This window comes from Amphibalanus amphitrite, unplaced genomic scaffold, assembly GCF_019059575.1.
Source record: "Amphibalanus amphitrite isolate SeventyFive unplaced genomic scaffold, NRLGWU_Aamphi_draft 001089F_arrow, whole genome shotgun sequence".
Lineage (NCBI taxonomy): Eukaryota > Metazoa > Arthropoda > Thecostraca > Balanomorpha > Balanidae > Amphibalanus > Amphibalanus amphitrite.
Window position 1 is genome coordinate 140,617 of NW_024882583.1, and position 19,468 is coordinate 160,084.

General features: G+C 46.9%; 2 protein-coding genes across 2 annotated transcripts; both read left to right on the forward strand.

Moving 5' to 3' along the window:
• Positions 1-1,790: 1,790 nt before the first annotated feature.
• LOC122370005 (venom allergen 5-like) lies at positions 1,791-3,543 on the forward strand. The gene has a single exon (XM_043345221.1). The coding sequence runs from the start codon at positions 2,268-2,270 to the stop codon at positions 3,153-3,155; it is 888 nt and encodes a 295-aa protein (XP_043201156.1). The 5' UTR covers positions 1,791-2,267; the 3' UTR covers positions 3,156-3,543.
• Positions 3,544-13,493: 9,950 nt separating this feature from the next.
• Positions 13,494-14,687, forward strand: LOC122370004 (venom allergen 5-like). The gene has a single exon (XM_043345220.1). It carries the CDS (start codon positions 13,597-13,599, stop codon positions 14,506-14,508), a length of 912 nt encoding a protein of 303 aa, XP_043201155.1. The 5' UTR covers positions 13,494-13,596; the 3' UTR covers positions 14,509-14,687.
• Positions 14,688-19,468: the final 4,781 nt, after the last annotated feature.

Below are 19,468 nucleotides of genomic sequence, written 5' to 3' on the forward strand. Positions count from 1 at the left end.
AGTTGATATTTTTGCATAAAATGGGTATCGATTCGATGCAGCTCGTCTCGGGGAGTCGAGTCTAATGGTGGTCTTTGTTTTGCGCTACGAGGTCTAGAATTGCTAAAAATTGAGTTTGAAAATTTGACGTCATCAATTTTGAACAGTTTTTTTCGCTATAGCTTGGCCAAAAAAAGAAGGTATCGATCTCAAATTTGGTATGTAGATAGAAGGCGGTAGGGACTATCACATATATTCCGTTTTTTTCGAAATTCAAAAAACTTTTTGGAGTTTTTGGCAATTATATTCAAAAAATCTATTTTTTATTTTTAGGGGTCAAAATCAAAAAAATTCGGAAAACCGAAATGGCTGTTTTGTAGCCCTTTTCATTCCACACCTTTTATGTCAAAAACATTTTTCTGTATCTCTAAAGCTGTAGGCCTGACAGCTCTTCCCGCGAAACCTTTTTTTTTGGGTCGAAAATGGCAAAAATGACGTCACTCTGACGTCATTAGCGGCCAACCTATCATAGCCTTTGGAAAAATTTTTGGTCACCATGTGCGCTAGCTGCTCCCAGGAGGGTACTGAAAGTTTGGTGACGATCGGCGCAGCGGTTCTCGAGATATATCGAAAAAACTAAAGAGGGGGGGCAAAAAAATGCCCCCCCCACCGCCTGGAAGGTTAAGTTGATCAATGTGTAATACCTTTGTTATTCTTTATTTAATGAGCATTTGTTACAAAGCATAGCAAAATTTCTCGATGAGTAAATGGGCGAAATGGACAAAGCTATATTATTTGGTATATGAATTTATCATGAGTTCCCTGTAGTATGGCAACAGAGCAGCAAGAAAAAGTGGCCCAACTTACACTACTATACCCTACTTCTAGCATACGTACTTTATACACTACGTACTTTGGCATACGAACCGTACGTACTTTTGGCAACGTACTTTTTACACTACGTACTTTTGCATACGAACTTTTGCGTACGAACATTTGCGTACGTACTTTTGGTATACGTACTTTATACACTACGTACTTTTGCATACGTACTTTTGCGTACGAACATTTGCGTACGTACTTTTGGCATACGTACTTTATACACTACGTACTTTTGCATACGAACTTTTGCGTACGAACATTTGCGTACGTACTTTTGTCATACGTACATTTTACACTACGTACTGTTGCATACGTACTTTTGCGTACGAACATTTGCGTACGTACTTTTGACATACGTACTTTATGCACTACGTACTTTTTCATGCGTACTTTTGCGTACGAACATTTGCGTACGTACTTTTGACATACGTACTTTATGCACTACGTACTTTTGCATACGTACTTTTGCGTACGAACATTTGCGTACGTACTTTTGGCATACGAACTTTATCGCCTACGTATATTTGCGTACGAACATTTGCATACGTACTTTTGTCCTACGTGCTTTAGCGATACGTACTTTAGTCCTAAAATCAAATCAACTATGGCCTATGGCCACCGCCGCACCGCCGCACCGCCCCGCCACCTAGCGGTGTTGCCTTCATGAGGACAATGTCGGTATTTGTCACCTTATTGAGGCGTTCAAACTCGCTTTATGTGAAACCAATAAAGGCATTTTGATTGACTCTCGCTGGTGCAATGCAGCTCCGAGTCAGCCGGCTCTGTCCTAGCGCGTATGGCTTCGGTGGCCCGCCACGGTAACCTTGAAAGCTTTCGAAGTTTTCTATTTTTATTCCCCTGAACAAAGAATCTTGACAATAAAATCACGAGGATAGGTACTCGGCGGCAGGATTACTTCTCGACGGGTTCTGACGGATTTCTTTTTCTTTTGCATTCGGAAAATCAAAGGCCAGAAAACTTCAACTTAGCTGCGCCATTTTTTAGTCTCTGCCCGTCACGAGCAGTAGTTATCTTGCCCGTCCCGTGGTCTTGCACGACCCTTAGCTTGTCCCAGGCCAGCCCAGCCAGCAAAGTAATCTTGCAGCCAGCACTTGTATTTAGCCCAAGTTTAGGATTGCCGAGTGCTTGGCGTGCTGAAGTTGGGTTTGAGTTGAAAGCTGAAGTAATAGCTGGCTGTGGATCTAAATAGCGTAGTGCTGCTTTGACAAGCTGTAATGTGGTCGTTCTATATCAATTAGTCGCTTCGACGCTTCGCTTCCATAGATCATTGCTATATCTGGACGGAACATTTTAACCGACCTATAGTTTCATCAGCAGAACGTTTTGTTTGAGCGGGTTATTCGAGGCGATCGAATAACCCGGACAGAAAACCAATCCGAAAAGTGATGTTTGTTCGGCTGTTTGTCCTATGTGCCACGCAGTTGTCTTTTGTGGTCACAACAGACTACTGCACCGAAGGGAAATGTGGATCTACGCACACGCTATGCAAATACCCCGAAGAAACTCCCGGAGAAAAATGCCTCTCGATGTCGGGCTCCGGTATCAAAGCTGAGGAGGTGGAAAGCCTCCTGCACCTTCACAACAAGTGGAGAGACCACGTCGCCGCCGGAAAGGAGTCGCGGACCCTCGGCGGGGCGCTGCCTCAGGCGGCCAACATGGGCGCTCTGACGTGGGACAGGGAGCTGGCTCGCGCGGCGCAGCGCTGGGCGCTGCAGTGCACCATCGAGCACGACCAGTGCAGAAACATGCCCGGGATGCCTGTCGGACAGAGTCTGGCCTTCAACGGCAACACCAAGCAGCTGCCGTCCAACGTCACACAGCTGGCCTCGATGTGGTACGAGAACGAGGTGGCCTCGTACGATACCCAGGGCAGCTCCGCCTTCCACTACTCGATGGAGACCAGCCACTTCACCCAGTGGATCTGGGCCCGCTCCTACAAGCTCGGCTGCGGGTATTCTGGATTTCAGGACGGCAAGATGCACAAGCATCTGTTGGTCTGTAACTACGGGCCCGGTGGGAACATTGAGGAGCACGACCTGTACCTGGCTGGTGCGCCGTGCTCCAAGTGTCCCAACGGTACCACCTGCGGCGGGGACGCGCGCTACGCGAACCTGTGCAGTTCGGACAGCGGAGAGGTGCCCGACCTGCCGGACGAGGACATCGTATGGGTCTCCGAGTCAGCCGCGCCCACCGGCGCTCCGTCATTGGGACTGCACTGTGTAATTGTGGCCGTATGTGTGGCTCTGCTCGTCAGCGGCTGTAAGCCAGACTAATGGTGGCCGGTGGATATACACTACCGTATTTACAAATAGCTGACGCTCAATGATAGGCGGCCGAAAAGTGCTGCTGGAGGTTGGAACAGTCCTATTTTATAGTAAGTAGTAACCCTATGTTTCAGAAATACGCAGTGGTCTGCACTAGCCGCTCATTGGTCGATATTATTCTGGCAAACTGTTTATTATGCTTTCATGCACTCGAGCCGATTAAGTGAAAATGGGAGGAGAAATATGTGCTGGAACTAAAAAGGTGCCGTCGAGATGCTGTTTCTGCTTGACAGAGTAAAGTAGACGTGATGGATGGGTGAGATGTCTTATGACTGCCCTACATAGTGGAGAACATATTATAATGTGTAACTAGTTATTGCGCCGTTTAGGTACCGTTGCCACGCCATTCCTGTGCTCGCTCCAATATCCACCATTATCCGATGTGTGCCTGCCCAGTGCCCAGTTGTCCAACGCCCAGCATAAAGCAGCTGCAAAGGTTTATTCTGTTCGTTTGGCAGTTTCTTTTTAACAGCGGGATCCTGCGGAGCGTTGGATAGACTGTGCCGCAATACATGCCTGTCAGGCGGGACAGTCTACCTTTCAGTGAACGCGCGTAGGTATTCGGCAGAACGCAAGAAATGACTGTTCGCGCAAGCAGTTTGCTGGATGGTAGGAGGTTTAACCCTCGCATGTGTGCGGCGTTTGCCAGCTTCTAATGTGTAGGGGGGGGGGGGTCGGTTGGACCCCCCCCCCTTGCCGTTTGGCCCCTGATCGAGCTAGAGCTTCGCGGAAAAAACGAGCGTGTTGCCCGTGACGAGAGGAAGCCGATGATACCCAATTTTAAGGTCCTAGGTCATTGGTTGACCTTCCAGGTCAGGTCAATGACCCAAAGTCGGGAAAATCGGGACCTGATAGAAAGTCGTAAAGTGTGGCTGCTAAGGGGTTTTTCGGGGTGCTGATCACGAATATCGTGTTAGTTTTGATCACAGATGATGTCTTTAAGCATTTAGACCAGGTCGGGTCAGGTCAGGTCAGGTCAACCAGTAGGCGTCGTGACGGGTATTCGTAGTACGTGTCAACCGCCTCTGACAGCTTCGTAACATGTTACGAAGGCACCAAAACTACTTCGTAAATGTTCAAATGGTTGCTAAATTCGAATTCAGCTCCAAAAACTAGCCTAGAAACATGTACAGCTCGAAAAAGTGAACCGAGGTCACCCGAGGTCACCAAAGGTCAATGACCTGACCTGACCTTCAGGTGACCTTGACACCCACCCTAATGCATGGAAGCAACATCAAATCACATGTTTGAACGTTTGAAACCACGAAAAGCTTGCAAACGCGCGGTTAATGCGAGCCGACATACGCAGAATCGCGATTCCGGCCAAACATGGTCTCGGAAAAGAGGTCACAGGTCAAAGGTCATTTGGGTCAGGGTCATGAAATTTTCAGGGTAGGTGTAAAATTGATCAATGTGAGGGTACTGAAAGTTTCGTCGCGATCGGCCGCTTTTTACGCGAGTTATTCGCGAAAAACCATGGGGGGGGTCCATCCGACCCCCCCCCTACACATGCGAGGGTTAAAGTACGTACCTACCAAGAAAAAACCAAAGCCGGACCTATCGGTTTTCCTAGTCATAGGGGAAAGTGGGATAAGACGGGCACCTTAACTTTACCGACCAGCACAGCTCGCAACAAATACCCGATATTATGCCGCATTGATACAGTCGCTCGTTGGTCTCAAGTGCTTCGGAAATGGCAGTATACGAGATTCGTGCAGAAGGCGTACCTATGCTCGTATATAGGCCCTAGATCAGAAGCCATGTAGGACCGTTTTTCACATTCATTATTCGAGAATAAACTGTGCCGAAGGAATATTGCTAACATATCTGTGAGTATCGGAATCGAACATATTCTTATTAGAAATGCTTCTTTTTTCCTACAGCAACAAAAATATTTTCACCATTACAGACCCATTGGATTCATAAATGCCCGTCTTACCCCAAACTCAATGCCAGAAGTTCAGCACGATTTTTTATGTGGACAATTTGATGCAGACAAAGCAAATCCGCGGTAAATGAACACTGGTGGCATATGAGTGTACCACAAGTGATTGCGAGTTTTTAACTCTATAGTGCTGCACACAAAAGCTTGCACAATACATTATGGATCTTTTCAATGAAATGAGTGTTTTAAAGAAATCAAAATAAAAGTTGATCGACTAAACACAAATTCACCAGACTTCAATGGTGGTGTACTGTGTAGTGGGAAAGGCAATTCTGGTCCTAATTTTTCTCGCTCGTAGCGCTATTGGTTTGGTCTGCAGAAGGGGCGCCCGTCTTACCTACCCTGACCGTCTTACCCCACTTTCCCCTACACCCCCACCGAGCGGCCTTTCAACGATTTGCCCTTATGAAGCTAAAGCCTCGGGGAGGGAAAACGGGCGTGTGCGCCGTCAGAAGACACAGCGGCTGCTTCCCTATTTTAACCCGCGCCGGGCCGGTGCTCCGCGACTTCCGCGCCGGGCGGGAGGAGGGGGTGTCTGAACACCCCTCCCCCCGTCTAACTCGGCTCCTGACCTGGGCCACGTAGCGACACGACACGCGGCAAGCGGCATTCGAAAGAGCGTCAAAAATAGTGACGGAAACGCTTCAGTCATTTTTTAGGTCAGGTCAAAGGTCAGGTCGCAAGAGGTCATCAAAGGTCAAATTTAGTCCATTTTAACATTTTTGGAAACTGTCAGCGGATAACTCGGGAATAAATAGAGCTACAGCGCTGCGGAAAAGCGCATTCGATAGCCCTTTTACAGACCTTTCTGAATATTGTTCTCAGATTTGACCTCAGGTCAACGATTTAACCTTGGAGTCCAGAGAGCAAAAACTCAAAAAATGGCAGTTTTCAGTCACGGAAATAATAAATTATGATTCAAGTAAGCCACAACATAGCTTTTGCCAGCATCGTGTTCCTCTCGTCGAGACACGTCGAATGAAAAGTTGACCTTGAAAGGTCATTTTGAAAATTTGACCTAAGCTCAAGGTCATGGCCTGACCGGTAAGGGTCGTGTTGCATATCAGTCGATTCGTATCGTCGAGCTGAAGATATTTGACGTGCTTTCATCGCTCTAGCATGTCTGTATTATAAGTTGTTGTCAAAAATCTGTTGGGGACTTTTCATGACCTGATATGACCTCAGGGACATGAGGAAAGGTCGCGACTGCTATTTTCCGTTCAGCTTGTCAATTTTACCTGTAACTCAAAGTTAGAGAGTGTTGGAATGACGTTCGTCGAAAAGAGACTCCGTTTAATTATCCCCCGTTGACTTACGAGTAAGAGTAGGTATAATGGAGAGGTCGCAAAATTGACCTGACCTTAGCTCACCGATGTCAAAATTCCGAGATCTGAATTTTGTACGTGCTGTTAATCTTATCAATCGCTGAAAGTTTCAAGGTGATCGTTCAGTCGGCGTAGCTATGAAGAGGATTCAATTCTTTTCTGAGGTGAGGTCACTTGACGTGACCTGGTGCCCTGACCTTGAGAGCCCTGGGTCTGAAATTTTCACATGTGCGGAAAAGATTCATAAAGAGGCGTGCGCGCAGGCGTTTTTGAGACATCTGCGGAAAACGCAGGGGGGATGTTCAACCCTCCCCCTGCCCCGCGGGCGTTAACCCGCGCCCGGCTGGGGGTCCTGGATTTCCACGCCCTGCTGGGGGGTGTTTGAACACCCCCCCCCCTTCTAACTCGGCTCCTGGGCCACGTAGCGATACCCGGAAGACGGTGTTCGAAAGAGCGTCAAAAATAATGACGAAATCAATTGGGTCAATTTTTTGGTCAGGTCAAAGGTCAGGTCACCAGAGGTCATTGAAGGCAAAATTTCGCAGATTTCCAGGTCGAATGTCGACAATTTCCAAGAAGCCAACGCATAACTCGGGAACCAATAGAGCTACAGCGCCGAGGGAGGAAAAGCGCATTCGATAGCCCTATTAACCCGCGCCCTGATGGGGGGGGGGCCATTTTGGCCCCCCTGTGGTTTTTCTTAAATAGCGAGAAAACGGCGGCGCGCAGCGCCGCCAAATTTTGGGTACCTTACCGGGCATCAATTTGACACCTTCACACAAAATTTCAAGTCACAGGTCACCTCAGGTCAGGAGTTATTGAGGTCAAACTGATGTCATGTTCGAGTAAAAATGAGCAAAAAACATGACATCTTTAAACGCTCACAAATTCTACAGTTAACAAGCAATTTTAAAGTTCTTTATGTGGTTGTGTAGAGAAAAAACGGCGCTACAAAACTGCTATCTCGGATTTTCGAAATTTTGGGATTTTGACCCCCAAAAATTAAAAAAAATGATTTTTTTAGAAAAACTCAAAAAATTTCCAAAAAATTTTCGAATTTCGAAAAAACCGGAATATATGTGATAGTCCCTGCGCTCTTCGATATACATACCAAATTTTAGATCGATGCCTCTTTTTTTTGGCCAAGTTATAGCGAAAAAACTGTTAAAAATTGATGACGTCAAATTTTTGAACTCAATTTTTAGCAATTCTAGACCTCGTAGCGCAAAACGTAGACCACCATTGAACTCCCCGTGACGAGCTGCATCGAATCGATACCAATTTTATGCAAAAATATCAACTTTGAAATTTGACCTCATTTGACCTGACCTTGACCTGACCTTGACCTGACCTTGACCAAAACGTGACCTAAGCTGGCCCTAAAGTCTGTCTGACCCACATAATCGCATTTGTCATGTAAAATGGACCATAAAACATGTATCACACGACACTTTCATATTGTGACCCCCCAGTGACCTGACCTCTGTGACCTGACCTGGTATCAGTGACCTCAAATAGCAAAATATGTGTTTGAAGAACATTTCCCCATCGATGATTTTCAATGAAATGCATTTTACTCGATTTTACAACGCATTTCTTGAAATGCCTGTAAACGGTGAAAATTCGACATTTGACCTGACCTGTGACGTCATCGGTTTGACCGAGGTCAATGAAATTGGGTCACAAGGTAGTTCCCCGTTGGGGCTATCCAACACCGTTTACCGCTTGTCGCTACGTTGCGTGGTTCTCGAGATCTGAGGGGGGGGGGCCAAAATGCCCCCCCCCCATCAGACCGCGTTGCTCGGCAGACCCCATCTGGGCGCGGGTTAACGCCCTTTCTGATTAATTCTCTCAGATTTGACCTAACGTCAACGGTTTTGCCTTCAGGGGGCAAAAACTGCAAAAATAGCCGATTTTTTTTAGAAACAGTTTTTGTGCAATAACTGTTGACCCAAGCCTTGACGAGCTTACTTTTACCGGCATCGTGTTCGTCTCGTCAAGGCACATCGAATGAACTATAACTTGACCTTGAAAGGTCAACTTGAAAATTTGACCTCAGGTCAAGGTCATGACCTCACCGGAGAGGGTCATTTTGCATATCAGTCGATCCGTATCGTCGAGTTGAACACATCTAAGGCGTTTTCATTGCTGTAGCATGCCTCTATCAAAAGTTATTTGCGAAAAACTGTTAGATACCATTCGTGACCTAAGATGACCTCAGGGGCATATGTAAACAGGGGGTCACGGACACCATTTACATGTTCAGTGTGTCTAAACCACTTGTAATTCAGTGTTTGGGAGTGTTTATAATGTCTTTCGTCCAAAAGAGGCGCATTTCAATTTTCTCCCATTGACTTATAATGGGGAGGCCGCAAAATTGACCTGACCTTAGGTCATCGATATCAAAATTCTGAGATAAACATTTTGTACATGCTAGTGCTCTTAGCAATCGCTGAAAGTTTCAAAGCAATCGGTCACTCGGTGTAGCTATGGCAGACATTGACAGTTTTTATGAGGTGAGGTCACTTCAAGTGACCTGGTGACCTGACCTTGAATGACCTTGGTCTGAAATTTGCACAACATGTGTAGAATTGATGTATCACGCGCAGTGGAAGGGGGGCGGATTCCGCCCACCCCTCCTGTTTTTCGCCAATAACTCGCGCCGCAAACATGATATTAATGTGAAGTTTAGGCTACCTGTCCAGAATTGAACTGCGGATTATCTCGTGCAAGAAATAAGAAAATCGGGTCACCACTTTTCTTGTAATAGCGGTGTAAAGTCAAACATCCTGCCGCCGCGGCGGCGCGGCGGCCGGCGCTAGCCGTTACGCACCGTCTGAATTATAGACTGTGCCGGGGCGGGACGGTTCCGCCTTTACATCGCGCTCCTTACCGCTGATTATGTTCGATTCGCGTCAAATTTTGTGAGAAAACTAAGCAATGTACAGGCAATCTCATGGTTAAAATTTTTTGAAAATCGGCAGGTAAAAACTTGAGTTATTAGTGTGTAAACACAAAATTGTGATTGCCGCGTTTCCCGCGTCGGCCGATCCTGCTTCAGCCGGCGACATCTTACCCTTAGCAGACTTCTAGCTGCTATATTTATTGTTTGATTAACTAGAAATTCACCATACATACTCACAAATGTATATTCTTTCGTATAATGAAAGAAAAAAGAAAATCGGCCGGTCACTTTTTGAGTTATCGGCGTGTAAACGCAAAAAAGTCGCTCATATGGCAGATTCAGATTTGACATTTGACCTCATTTGACCTTGAAGATCAAAACATCAGACCTAGGGTCATGAAATTCATACACAACAGAGTTCCCCAGGGCCTTCACCTACCCTCCAAATTTCGTCTTTCTAGCTCCAGTGGAAGCTGAGATCTTAGGGGGGGGGGCGACATCCGCCCCCCCCTTCCACTGGGCGTAGTACTCGCAACCCTTCCACTGCGCGTGGTATGATAAGGTGTACCAAAAACATATTGAGATATTCGCGAAAAACCACAGAGAGGGGTGTTCAAACACCCCCCCCCCCCAGCAGAGCGCGGGTTAATGTAGATAAGTCCTGAAACTTTCACATCCCTGCCAGAGATTCCGACTTTGCGAAGTTGCAACACTTTAGGACCGTGCAGAAGCTTATGACATCAGGCTTAGGTTAGTAATCTGACCTGACTTCAAAATGGGGTTGCAAAACATTCTGCTCGGATCATAGGTGTCGTGTGCTAAGTTTCAGCCCCCTCATAGCCAGTGCGTTCCGAACAATCGCAGATAAAACGTCTGTAGGTTCACCTCCCCCCCCTCTCCCTGCAGCTCGGCCGCCGACAGTGAAGGCTAAAAAAGACGACTGACGTATAGAGATTAAAGGTTCGAGCCAATCTTGGTTAGAAAACTTATTCCTAATATTCATTTGTTCATTCATTCATTTCAAAATACATATGTCAAAACACTTGCAAATTGAAAATAAAAGTTGATGCTGTTTAGTGTTTGAAATGTAGGTATGTACAGTTATTTTTTTTTAAATTCAACACATTAGTGGGTAGGAATAATATTGAGTTGTGCCATTTACCTCCTATGTGCGAAAATTTACATCAATTCAACAACATTTAACCCTCGCCGGACCTATTGGTTTTTTACATACGCGCCGGCCGAGGGGGGGGGGGGCGGGTACGACCCCCCCTCGCCGTTTCGCCCCTGGTGGAGCTAGCGCGTCGCGGAAAAAACGAGCGTGTGCGCCGTTACGAGACGCAGAGATTGGTACCCGATTTTAAGGTCCTAGGTCAACCGGTGACCTCTGAGGTCAGGTCAAGTGCCCCAAGGTACGGTTCCGTTTTTGGTGAATAACTTCGCAAAAAACGGCTGCAGAGCGCCGATTTTGGCAGCATCGTGTTCGTCTCGCTCAGGCGCGTCGAATGATATACTTTTTGTCCGGGTCAGGTCAACTTGGGGTGTTGACCTCAGGTCAAGGTCAGGTCAGCACCCCCAGGTCACGAAGCTGGTCGAAAGAGGTCATGTCGCATATCATTCGATTCGGCAGGTCTTCCTGAGTCCATTGGTGGCTTTCCCGACTCGCTAGCTCAATTTGATCAAGAGTTATTGACGAAAAACTAATATGACCTTGATGACGTCATAAATGACGTCACGCAAGGTCAACATTGCAAAAGTGGCGCATCTAACCTTGCAAGGAGTGCATCAAATCACGATTCTGTGTGCTTGAGATAGTTGGAGATCGTTCCCGGCGCCAGAATAGCAGTTTGAATTTTTCCCCATTGACTTATAATGGTGAGGTCACGAAAATGACCTGACCTCATATGACCTTTAGGAAAAATCCGAGATATACAAGTTGTGGGACTCATAATGGATACTAGATCCTGCAAGTTTCATTTCCTTGTGACATCTCCTCTGGCAGTGAGGGCGTTGCGAAGTTGCGACATCTGAAGACCGTGCAGAGGTTCACTTATGACGTCATAGGTGAGTGACCTGACCTGACCCAAAAATGCGGTTGGTGTCAAAAGATCCGGCTTGGATCAAAGGTCAGGTATGCCAAGTTTCAGCTCGCTATCGCCAGCGTGTTCGGAGCTATCGCGAAAAAACCCTATGGGGGGGGGGCGGCACCCGCCCCCCCCTCGGCCGGCGAGGGTTAACGAGTAATGAGTTATCGAAGCATTTCTAACATTAGGTATAGGTTTGTAATAGGTATGTACAGTCGTGTACAGGTTGATGGTCCACTACTCTTTATTCACCGGGTTCCTATGGCTCAGCATTGGCAGCAGCCGCCTGGTACAGGTAGGCTGTGCCGCATGACCTGAGAGTGAAGCGGCACAGTCTATCCACGCCGTTTGACATCGGCTCGGGTCGCCGGGTGGAGCGCTTTATAGACCAGCTGTTGCGTCAGACCAGCGCGGGGGGAGGGGCTCGTCTCGGTGGTTGGCGTGGGCTGGCGAGTGGTGTGGGGCGTGTTGGTGGACAATGGGGGCTGGGCAGTGGGCGGGTGTGTGTGGTCACTTGCTCCATTGCACATTTTGCGTCGCTTAACAATTGCATTCCTATTTTTTGCTAAGCACAATGCACGGAAGACCCAGCGAATATAATTTACTTTACTTGTGCATTGTGCAAAACGTGATTTGGCACGGTATCGAGGCAACCATTAGGTCTTGTGCCACATATATGCATGATATTTAGGCAATACGTTTATGAAAATGGTAGATTGATCCTGGATGTCAATTCGTATATTAAATGTCGACATGTATTAAATGAACGAATGAATGAATCAATCAATCAATCGACAATCGACATGTAGGTATAAAACCGTATAAATGGCTCGCAACCACTAAAATCAAACCAGATCCTAACTCGGAAAAGTAGCCAGCGCCCCGATGAGGCTCGAACCTGGACTCCACGTTGAAAGTTTTGCCAATGATCCATCATCATTCCATCAAGCTAGAGCGACCGGCACCCGAAACCACAAAAACATTCATTGACTTTGCTGCCGACCTCCCGGCCCCGCCGCCCGCACGGCCAGACTTTGCCCCGGCCGTGGCCACCATCCGGTGTAGCTCAGCGTAGGAGTGCTAGACTGTCAAAATGACTGGTAGTGAGAGGCCAGGTTCGAGACGCTTCGCGTGCTGGATGTTTGTTTCTGTGTGGGAGGCTTTGCGATTAGTCCACTTTTCAGAAAGATTATTTGGTGACAGGTCTGTTTTCTTTCTAGTGCTGCAATTCATGAGAAGACCGTATGGACCCTTACCTGTCCTTCCGCACCCCACTTGGGAGATGGGTGTTTGAACCCCCTGGGTTTTGTGAATACCTCTAAAGCGAATTTTTGGAGGGTGGCTTACGATCGGTTCTATGCGACAAGTGACCACACACACCCAGCCTCAGGTCCGCTCACTCCCTCCCCACATCACCCCCGCCCCACACCACACTCCAGCCCGCCTCATCCACCGAGCCGAGCCAAATCGACAGGCCTGACCCTTACCCCCCTCCCCCAGCCGGTGTAACGCAGCGTCCGGTCAAATCGCTCTACCAGGCGACCCGAGCCGGTGTCATACAGTGTGGGTAGGCTGTGCCGCTTCACTCTCGGGTCATGCGGTACAGCCTACCGGTTCCAGGCGGCTGCTGCCAATGCTGAGCCATAGGAGCCCGGTGGATAAAGAGTAGCGGACCATCAACCTGTACACGACTGTATATACTAGAGATGCACTACACAAATGATTTAGGAATACACCTATGTATAAATGAATTATGATTCATTTCTATATGCTGTTTAGGTAAATGATTTTTAATTTATCCGTTCTACGTTCATTGAAGATATGTTGTTTTCTAATACGTCATATAATAGGTTCAGGTCGATGCGGTGTTATATTGACGTAAGGTAGGTATGCTGGGTATGCTAAGATGCAAAGCAACGTATCTATGAGTGCAGTGGAAGCATCTAAATAACACTCCCACGAGATATTATTTGCAGGCTCATGTTTGGCTTAATATGCAAAGAGGAAAAAAGGCGTGAAAATGCCGAAAATGTTTCAGAATTGCACCTGCAAGACCGGCCTTGTGCAAAACCATTGCATGCATATCTTTTATCGTTAAAATAAGTCCAGGGCACTTTTTACATATCTCGAAATGTTGTTTTTACGGAGCAGAGTACTTGTGTGGCTGTTCATAACATGGATCCCTTTTGTCGCAACAATAGATTATTGCAGCGACGTGAAGTGCATGAAAGGCCAGCACACGATGTGCATGTACTATTGGGATAGTCCTGGGGGTGAATGCAACTCTCTTACGGGTCAAGGAATCGACTCGAAACAGATTGAAGATCTACTTCATGTTCACAATCGGTACAGGGACTATCTCGCTGCCGGAAAGGAAACACGCACGATCGACGGTAGTACGATGCCTGAGGCGGCCAATATGGGTGTGCTGACCTGGGATGAGGAAATAGCTAAAATCGCGCAGCGCTGGGCTATTCAGTGCCACTTTGGTCACGATTATTGCCGAGATCTTCCTAACATGAAGGTGGGCCAGAACGTGGCCATCGATGGCAGCACCGTCTCGGGACCGCCCAACATGACCAGCCTCGCCGTGAGGTGGTACGAAAAGGAGGTCGGATTTTTCGAAGCCAGCCGCGTAGCCAGTTACCAGCACTTCATGCAAACCGGTCACTTCACCCAGTGGATTTGGGCCACCTCGTACAAGATCGGCTGCGGCTTCGCCGGCTTCAAGAGTGACACGATGAACAAAAACTTCCTTGTCTGTAACTACGGTCCGGCCGGCAATGTGGCACGCCAGCCCATCTACCAGCAGGGGTCGCCGTGCTCCGCCTGTCCGCGCGGAACGACGTGCGGCGGCGACAGCCGCTACCCGAACCTCTGCAAGGCAGAGGGCGACGAAGTGCCGGGAGGAGGCGGTCACTCTGCCTTCGGAGAGGGTCAGTACGAAAAGCTGAACTCAGGCTCGGTGCCGGGGCGCAGTGCGCTGCTGGCCGGTCTGTGCGGCGCTTTGGTCGTCTGTGCGTCTGCCCAACTGCTGCTGTGACACAGACAGCTAGTGTCTGCTCCCCGACGGACGGCTGTCAGTAACATGCGTTAGCCTCGACCACTGCGCGCCCTCTGGTGATGGCGTGGGGAGGATGTGATGTGAGCCATGTGCAAGGTGACGCATTTCCATCCACAACGGACAGGTGTGCGTGTTGAACATGTTTCCGAGTGCTGCCGATCGCCCCTGCTCGTACAAATATGTTGAATGATCTGTGAATACAAGTGACTGGCTAATCAATAATACATGTCGTACCTAGTACCTACATACAACGATCCCCATTGGTTGTTCTACATGTCTTTTTTATCGTTGTAAAATCCAGAATATGAAGTAATAAAAAATAATATACCTTTGTTAGAGAAGTAGGAAGGTAGATACTGGGTACTGTCTTTCCACCTACCTTCTAATTTTGAGAAGGATCGAGTAAAAAATGCAGAAGTTATTCAAATTTTAATCACGTTATAACAAACAAAATTTTCGAAAAATGACATCTTTGGACGTTTTAGACCTCGTGCGGGAACAAAGAAGCACCATTCGAATCTTCAATTCAACCTGAAACATTGCATCAGATACACAACTTTTTGGGTCTTAATCATTTTCAAAATTTGACCTCACTTGACCTGACCTTGACCTGAAATTTATCCAAATATGATCCACATCACTAATTGAGTATGGTCATTGAGCTCGACGATTAAAATGACCCACACAACGTGTACCGCACATATCCTATTCCACAGCTTGTCTTTGGTGACCTGACCTTGACCTTGACCTTTGCATGACTTTGTATGCAATGCATCTTGTGTTGGTAGCCTAAGAACGCGTTTTGGGTAATCAATATCAGTTCATAAATCGCCAACTGCGCTCCAAGTCCGATACTGTAGAATCTTTCGATTTTTACCCTTGCCCTTACTTTGCCCTGACCTGTGACCTATTAATTGGCAAAACATAACCCGCGCCCCGTTGGGCTCTGCCGAGCAACGCGCCCTGTTGTCCCAACGCGCCTCAGGGGGGGGGGGCAATTCCCCCCCCCCTGAGATCTCGAGAACCACGCAACCTAGCGACAAGCGGCAAACGGTGTTGGATGGCCCTATCAGGGACTACCTTGTGACCCAATTTTATTGACCTAGGTCAAGCCGATGACGTCACAGGTCAGGTCAAAGGTCGAATTTTCACCGTTTACAGACATTTCAAGAAATGCGTTGTAAAATCGAGTAAAATGCATTAAATTGAAAATCATCGATGGGGGAAATGTTCTTCAAACACATATTTTGCTAGTTGAGGTCACTGATACCAGGTCAGGTCACAGAGGTCAGGTCACTGGGGGTCACAATATGAAAGTGTCGTGTGATACATGTTTATGGTCCATTTTACATGACAAATGCGATTATGTGGGTCAGGTAGCCTTTGGGGCCAGCTTAGGTCACGTTTTGGTCCAGGTCAGGTCAAGGTCAGGTCAAGGTCAGGTCAAATGAGGTCAAATTTCAAAGTTGATATCTTTGCATAAAATGGGTATCGATTCGATGCAGCTCGTCACGGGGAGCTCAATGGTGGTCTTTGTTTTGCCCTATGTGGTCTAGAATCGCTAAAAATTTAGTTCAAAAATTTGACATCATTTTTGAACAGTTTTTTTCGCTATAACTTGGTCAAAAAACAAGATATTGATCTGAAATTTGATATGTATGTAGAAGAGCGCAGGGACTATCACATATATTCCATTTTTTTCGAAATTCGGATTTTTTTTTATTTTTTTTTTTTCTAAAAAAATCAATTTTTTGAATTTTTTGGGGAAAAACCCAAAATTTTGAAAATCCGAGAGGCAGTTTTGTAGTGCCGCTTTTTGTCTACTAGACCATATACCTAAAGAACTTTGAAATTGCTTGGTAACTGTAGATTTGGTGAGCGTTTCAAGATTGCATGTTTTTTTTTGCTCATTTTTGCTCGAACATGACCTCAGTTTAACCTCAATAACTCCTGATCTAAGGTGACATAAGACTTGAAATTTGGTGTGAAGGTGTCAAATTGATGCCAGGGGAGGTACTGAAAATTTGGCGGTGCTGCGCGCCGCCGTTTTCTTGCTATTCAGGAAAAACACAGGGGGCGAGGGATAATCCATGCTACAGAAGTTCGTCTTCTTGAGTGCTTTCGAGTGTCATTTTTCACGCCTTTCGAGGACCGTCGGTTCGAAAGTTGCTAAGGCCGACAGGATCTGCCCCCCCCCCCCAGCACAGAGGGACACGTATGACGGAATAGCCCAGCGGGGTGCGTGTTACGACACTCTAAAGTTTCGCGAAGATGGATTTTAGAAGACATTTTAGAAATACTGAAGTGGGCAGGCTCACCGCCACCTCCACCCCCTCCTCCTTACCTACCCCCAGCGGGCACAAGTTCCTATATAAATCAACTATGGCCATATGGCCAACTCAAAATTCGTCAAGAACCTATCAACTCATTGTCATCATCAAACAATTATATCAGCCTCTATCACATGTATTGAAGAAACTGATGATGACCTTAGCATGACGCTACGTCACATTACCGGGTGAAATTTCCCTACTCTGCAGTATTCAGCAGGCACCCAATTAAAGACGGTTTAACCCGCACAGCTTGGGGTCCTAGATTTCCACGCTCTGCTTGGGAAAGAGTGTGTTTGCATCCCCCCTCTAACTCGGCTCCTGGGCCACGTAGCGACACGCAGTAAGCGCGGCATTCGAAAGAACGTCTATAATAAGGACGAAAACACTTCGGTCAATTAAGGTCAGGTTAAATGTCCGACTCCGATGATAAGAATTCAGAGGTCATCCAAGGTAAAATGTTGCCCATAGGCGCGGGAACCGGGGGGCAGTGGGGGCAGCTTGCCCCCCCCCCAACTCTGGGGCCGTGGGGGCGGTGCCCCCACAACTTTGAGACGGAATACCGCACTTTTGCAATTGTTTTCTTTTTTGTTGAAAAAACAAAGAGGTGAAAAATGAGTGGTCTAAAACCGGTGAGAAAACTAGATTTGGGGGTATCCTAGTTTGATCTCTATTATGGTGTGCCCCCCCCCCTCCCCAGTCTGAAAGCAGTTCCCACGCCCCTGATGTTGCCTACTTTAACACGCGCACCGACGGGGGTCTGCGCCAACTGAGTACCGACGGGGGGGGGGACGGATGACCGCCCCCCTGAGATCTTGAGAACAAAGCAAGATAGCGACAAGCGGTAAACGGCATCGGATACGCACGGACAAGGTCTACAATTTTTACAAAGGTAATTTTCAGGTCAGGTCAAAGATGACGTCACAGTGGTCACAAAAGTCAAAATGGCGGTGCCAGATATGGAGAGAGTTTTTCTCGAATAACTTTCGAACTGGTCAAGATAGGAACAAACTAAGGGCACCATCGTGATCCTCTCGTCAATCCGCATCGAATGATATATCGACACCTTTTCTTAAACCCCACATCTGCTCTCCCGTGAATATCCGGGAGGCACGAAAGATCTCCTTTTAAAAGTGTCCAATCGTCCGATCCTGATCACATATGTGTGTTGGTAGGCCTGTTCTGGTATTGCTTTAGCTGCCAAGACAGATAAACTTGAGAAAAATCGAGTGATTGTACCTTTTTGAAGGTCTCTAGCCAACTTGTCTGAAATTCACCGGAGAACAAATGTGGGGTTTAAAAAAAGGTGTCGATATATGTTAGCCTCGAAAGGTCAAGGTCAAAGGTTGACTTCAGGTCACGTGACCTCGAGGTCATCATGCATATCATTCGATGCGTCTTGACGAGCTGAACACAATGAAACCATCCGCGTGGCTGTATCTTGTTCCTGTACGGAGTTATTGGCAAAAAAACTTTGGTGACCTTTGATGACGTCAGATGACCTTACAGCTGCCCAACAGCAAAACAGACCTCAAGGTAGTGAAGGTTGATCGTATATGAAGTCATGTATGATATATGGGGCCATTCCAACCCGTTTTAGTGGTAAAAACAGGGAGTTGATTTTTTCCCCATTGACTTATGATGGGGAGGTCGAGAAGTTGACCTGACCTTAGGTAACCGATATCAAAATTCCGAGATATACCAATTGTAGCTAGGGGAGAGTGGGGCAAAGCGGCCACCTTAACGCTTCTCACGATGCCAACGCTTGATTTTTAAACTTGGAAAGATTCTTCCTATACCAATGTGATCCCTATTAAGTTGCCTTTTATTTCAACTGCGTTTCATTTCCAAAGGTGTTCACATATGAAAGATATTGACAAAACTTTAAGCCTATGCATATTGGCCACTTTGCCCCATACCCTGGGGCAAAGCGGCCACCGGCGTCTTCTCAAGTCCCGATATGAGAAACAAAATAGTTGCCTCGTGTACGACTAGGGTATTTGATGGTGACAAGGTTAAGCGAGGATGGATGTTTACTTTATCATCTTCCACCTGTAGGTAAACAAAGAAAGGATTTTCATGAAAATAAACATTTAATTACATTATTTGTTAACTTATGCAACTGAAAAGTGGTCAAGATGAATAAATGACGACACATTTGAATATAAATAATGTTTTTATCCAGATGGAAGCAGCTTATGGCTAATTGGGGGCTGGCCACTTTGCCCCGGCCACTTTGCCCCGCGCATACCGTCCGAGACAAAAAAATATTCCAGCTTAGCTATTAGTGGGGTAAAAAAATTAAAATTGGTGGAATACATGTACGATAACCATGCAATGCATGGACAAGAACGCTTATAAAAATTCCAAACGTGTATGGAATAACATAACATTTAAAAATTGTAAACATAGTTGGTAACCTAGCAAGAAATGCTTTTCCGTGTTTCACAGAACAATGGTGATGGGCCTAAAACCCCGGTCTGGCTCATTCAAACGACCGTGAAGAGAAGTATAATTGGAAACCATAAATTGGAACTGACGCCAGCTATGAAGGGCTAAAACGATGGGTGGCCGCTTTGCCCCGGGTGGCCGCTTTGCCCCACTCTCCC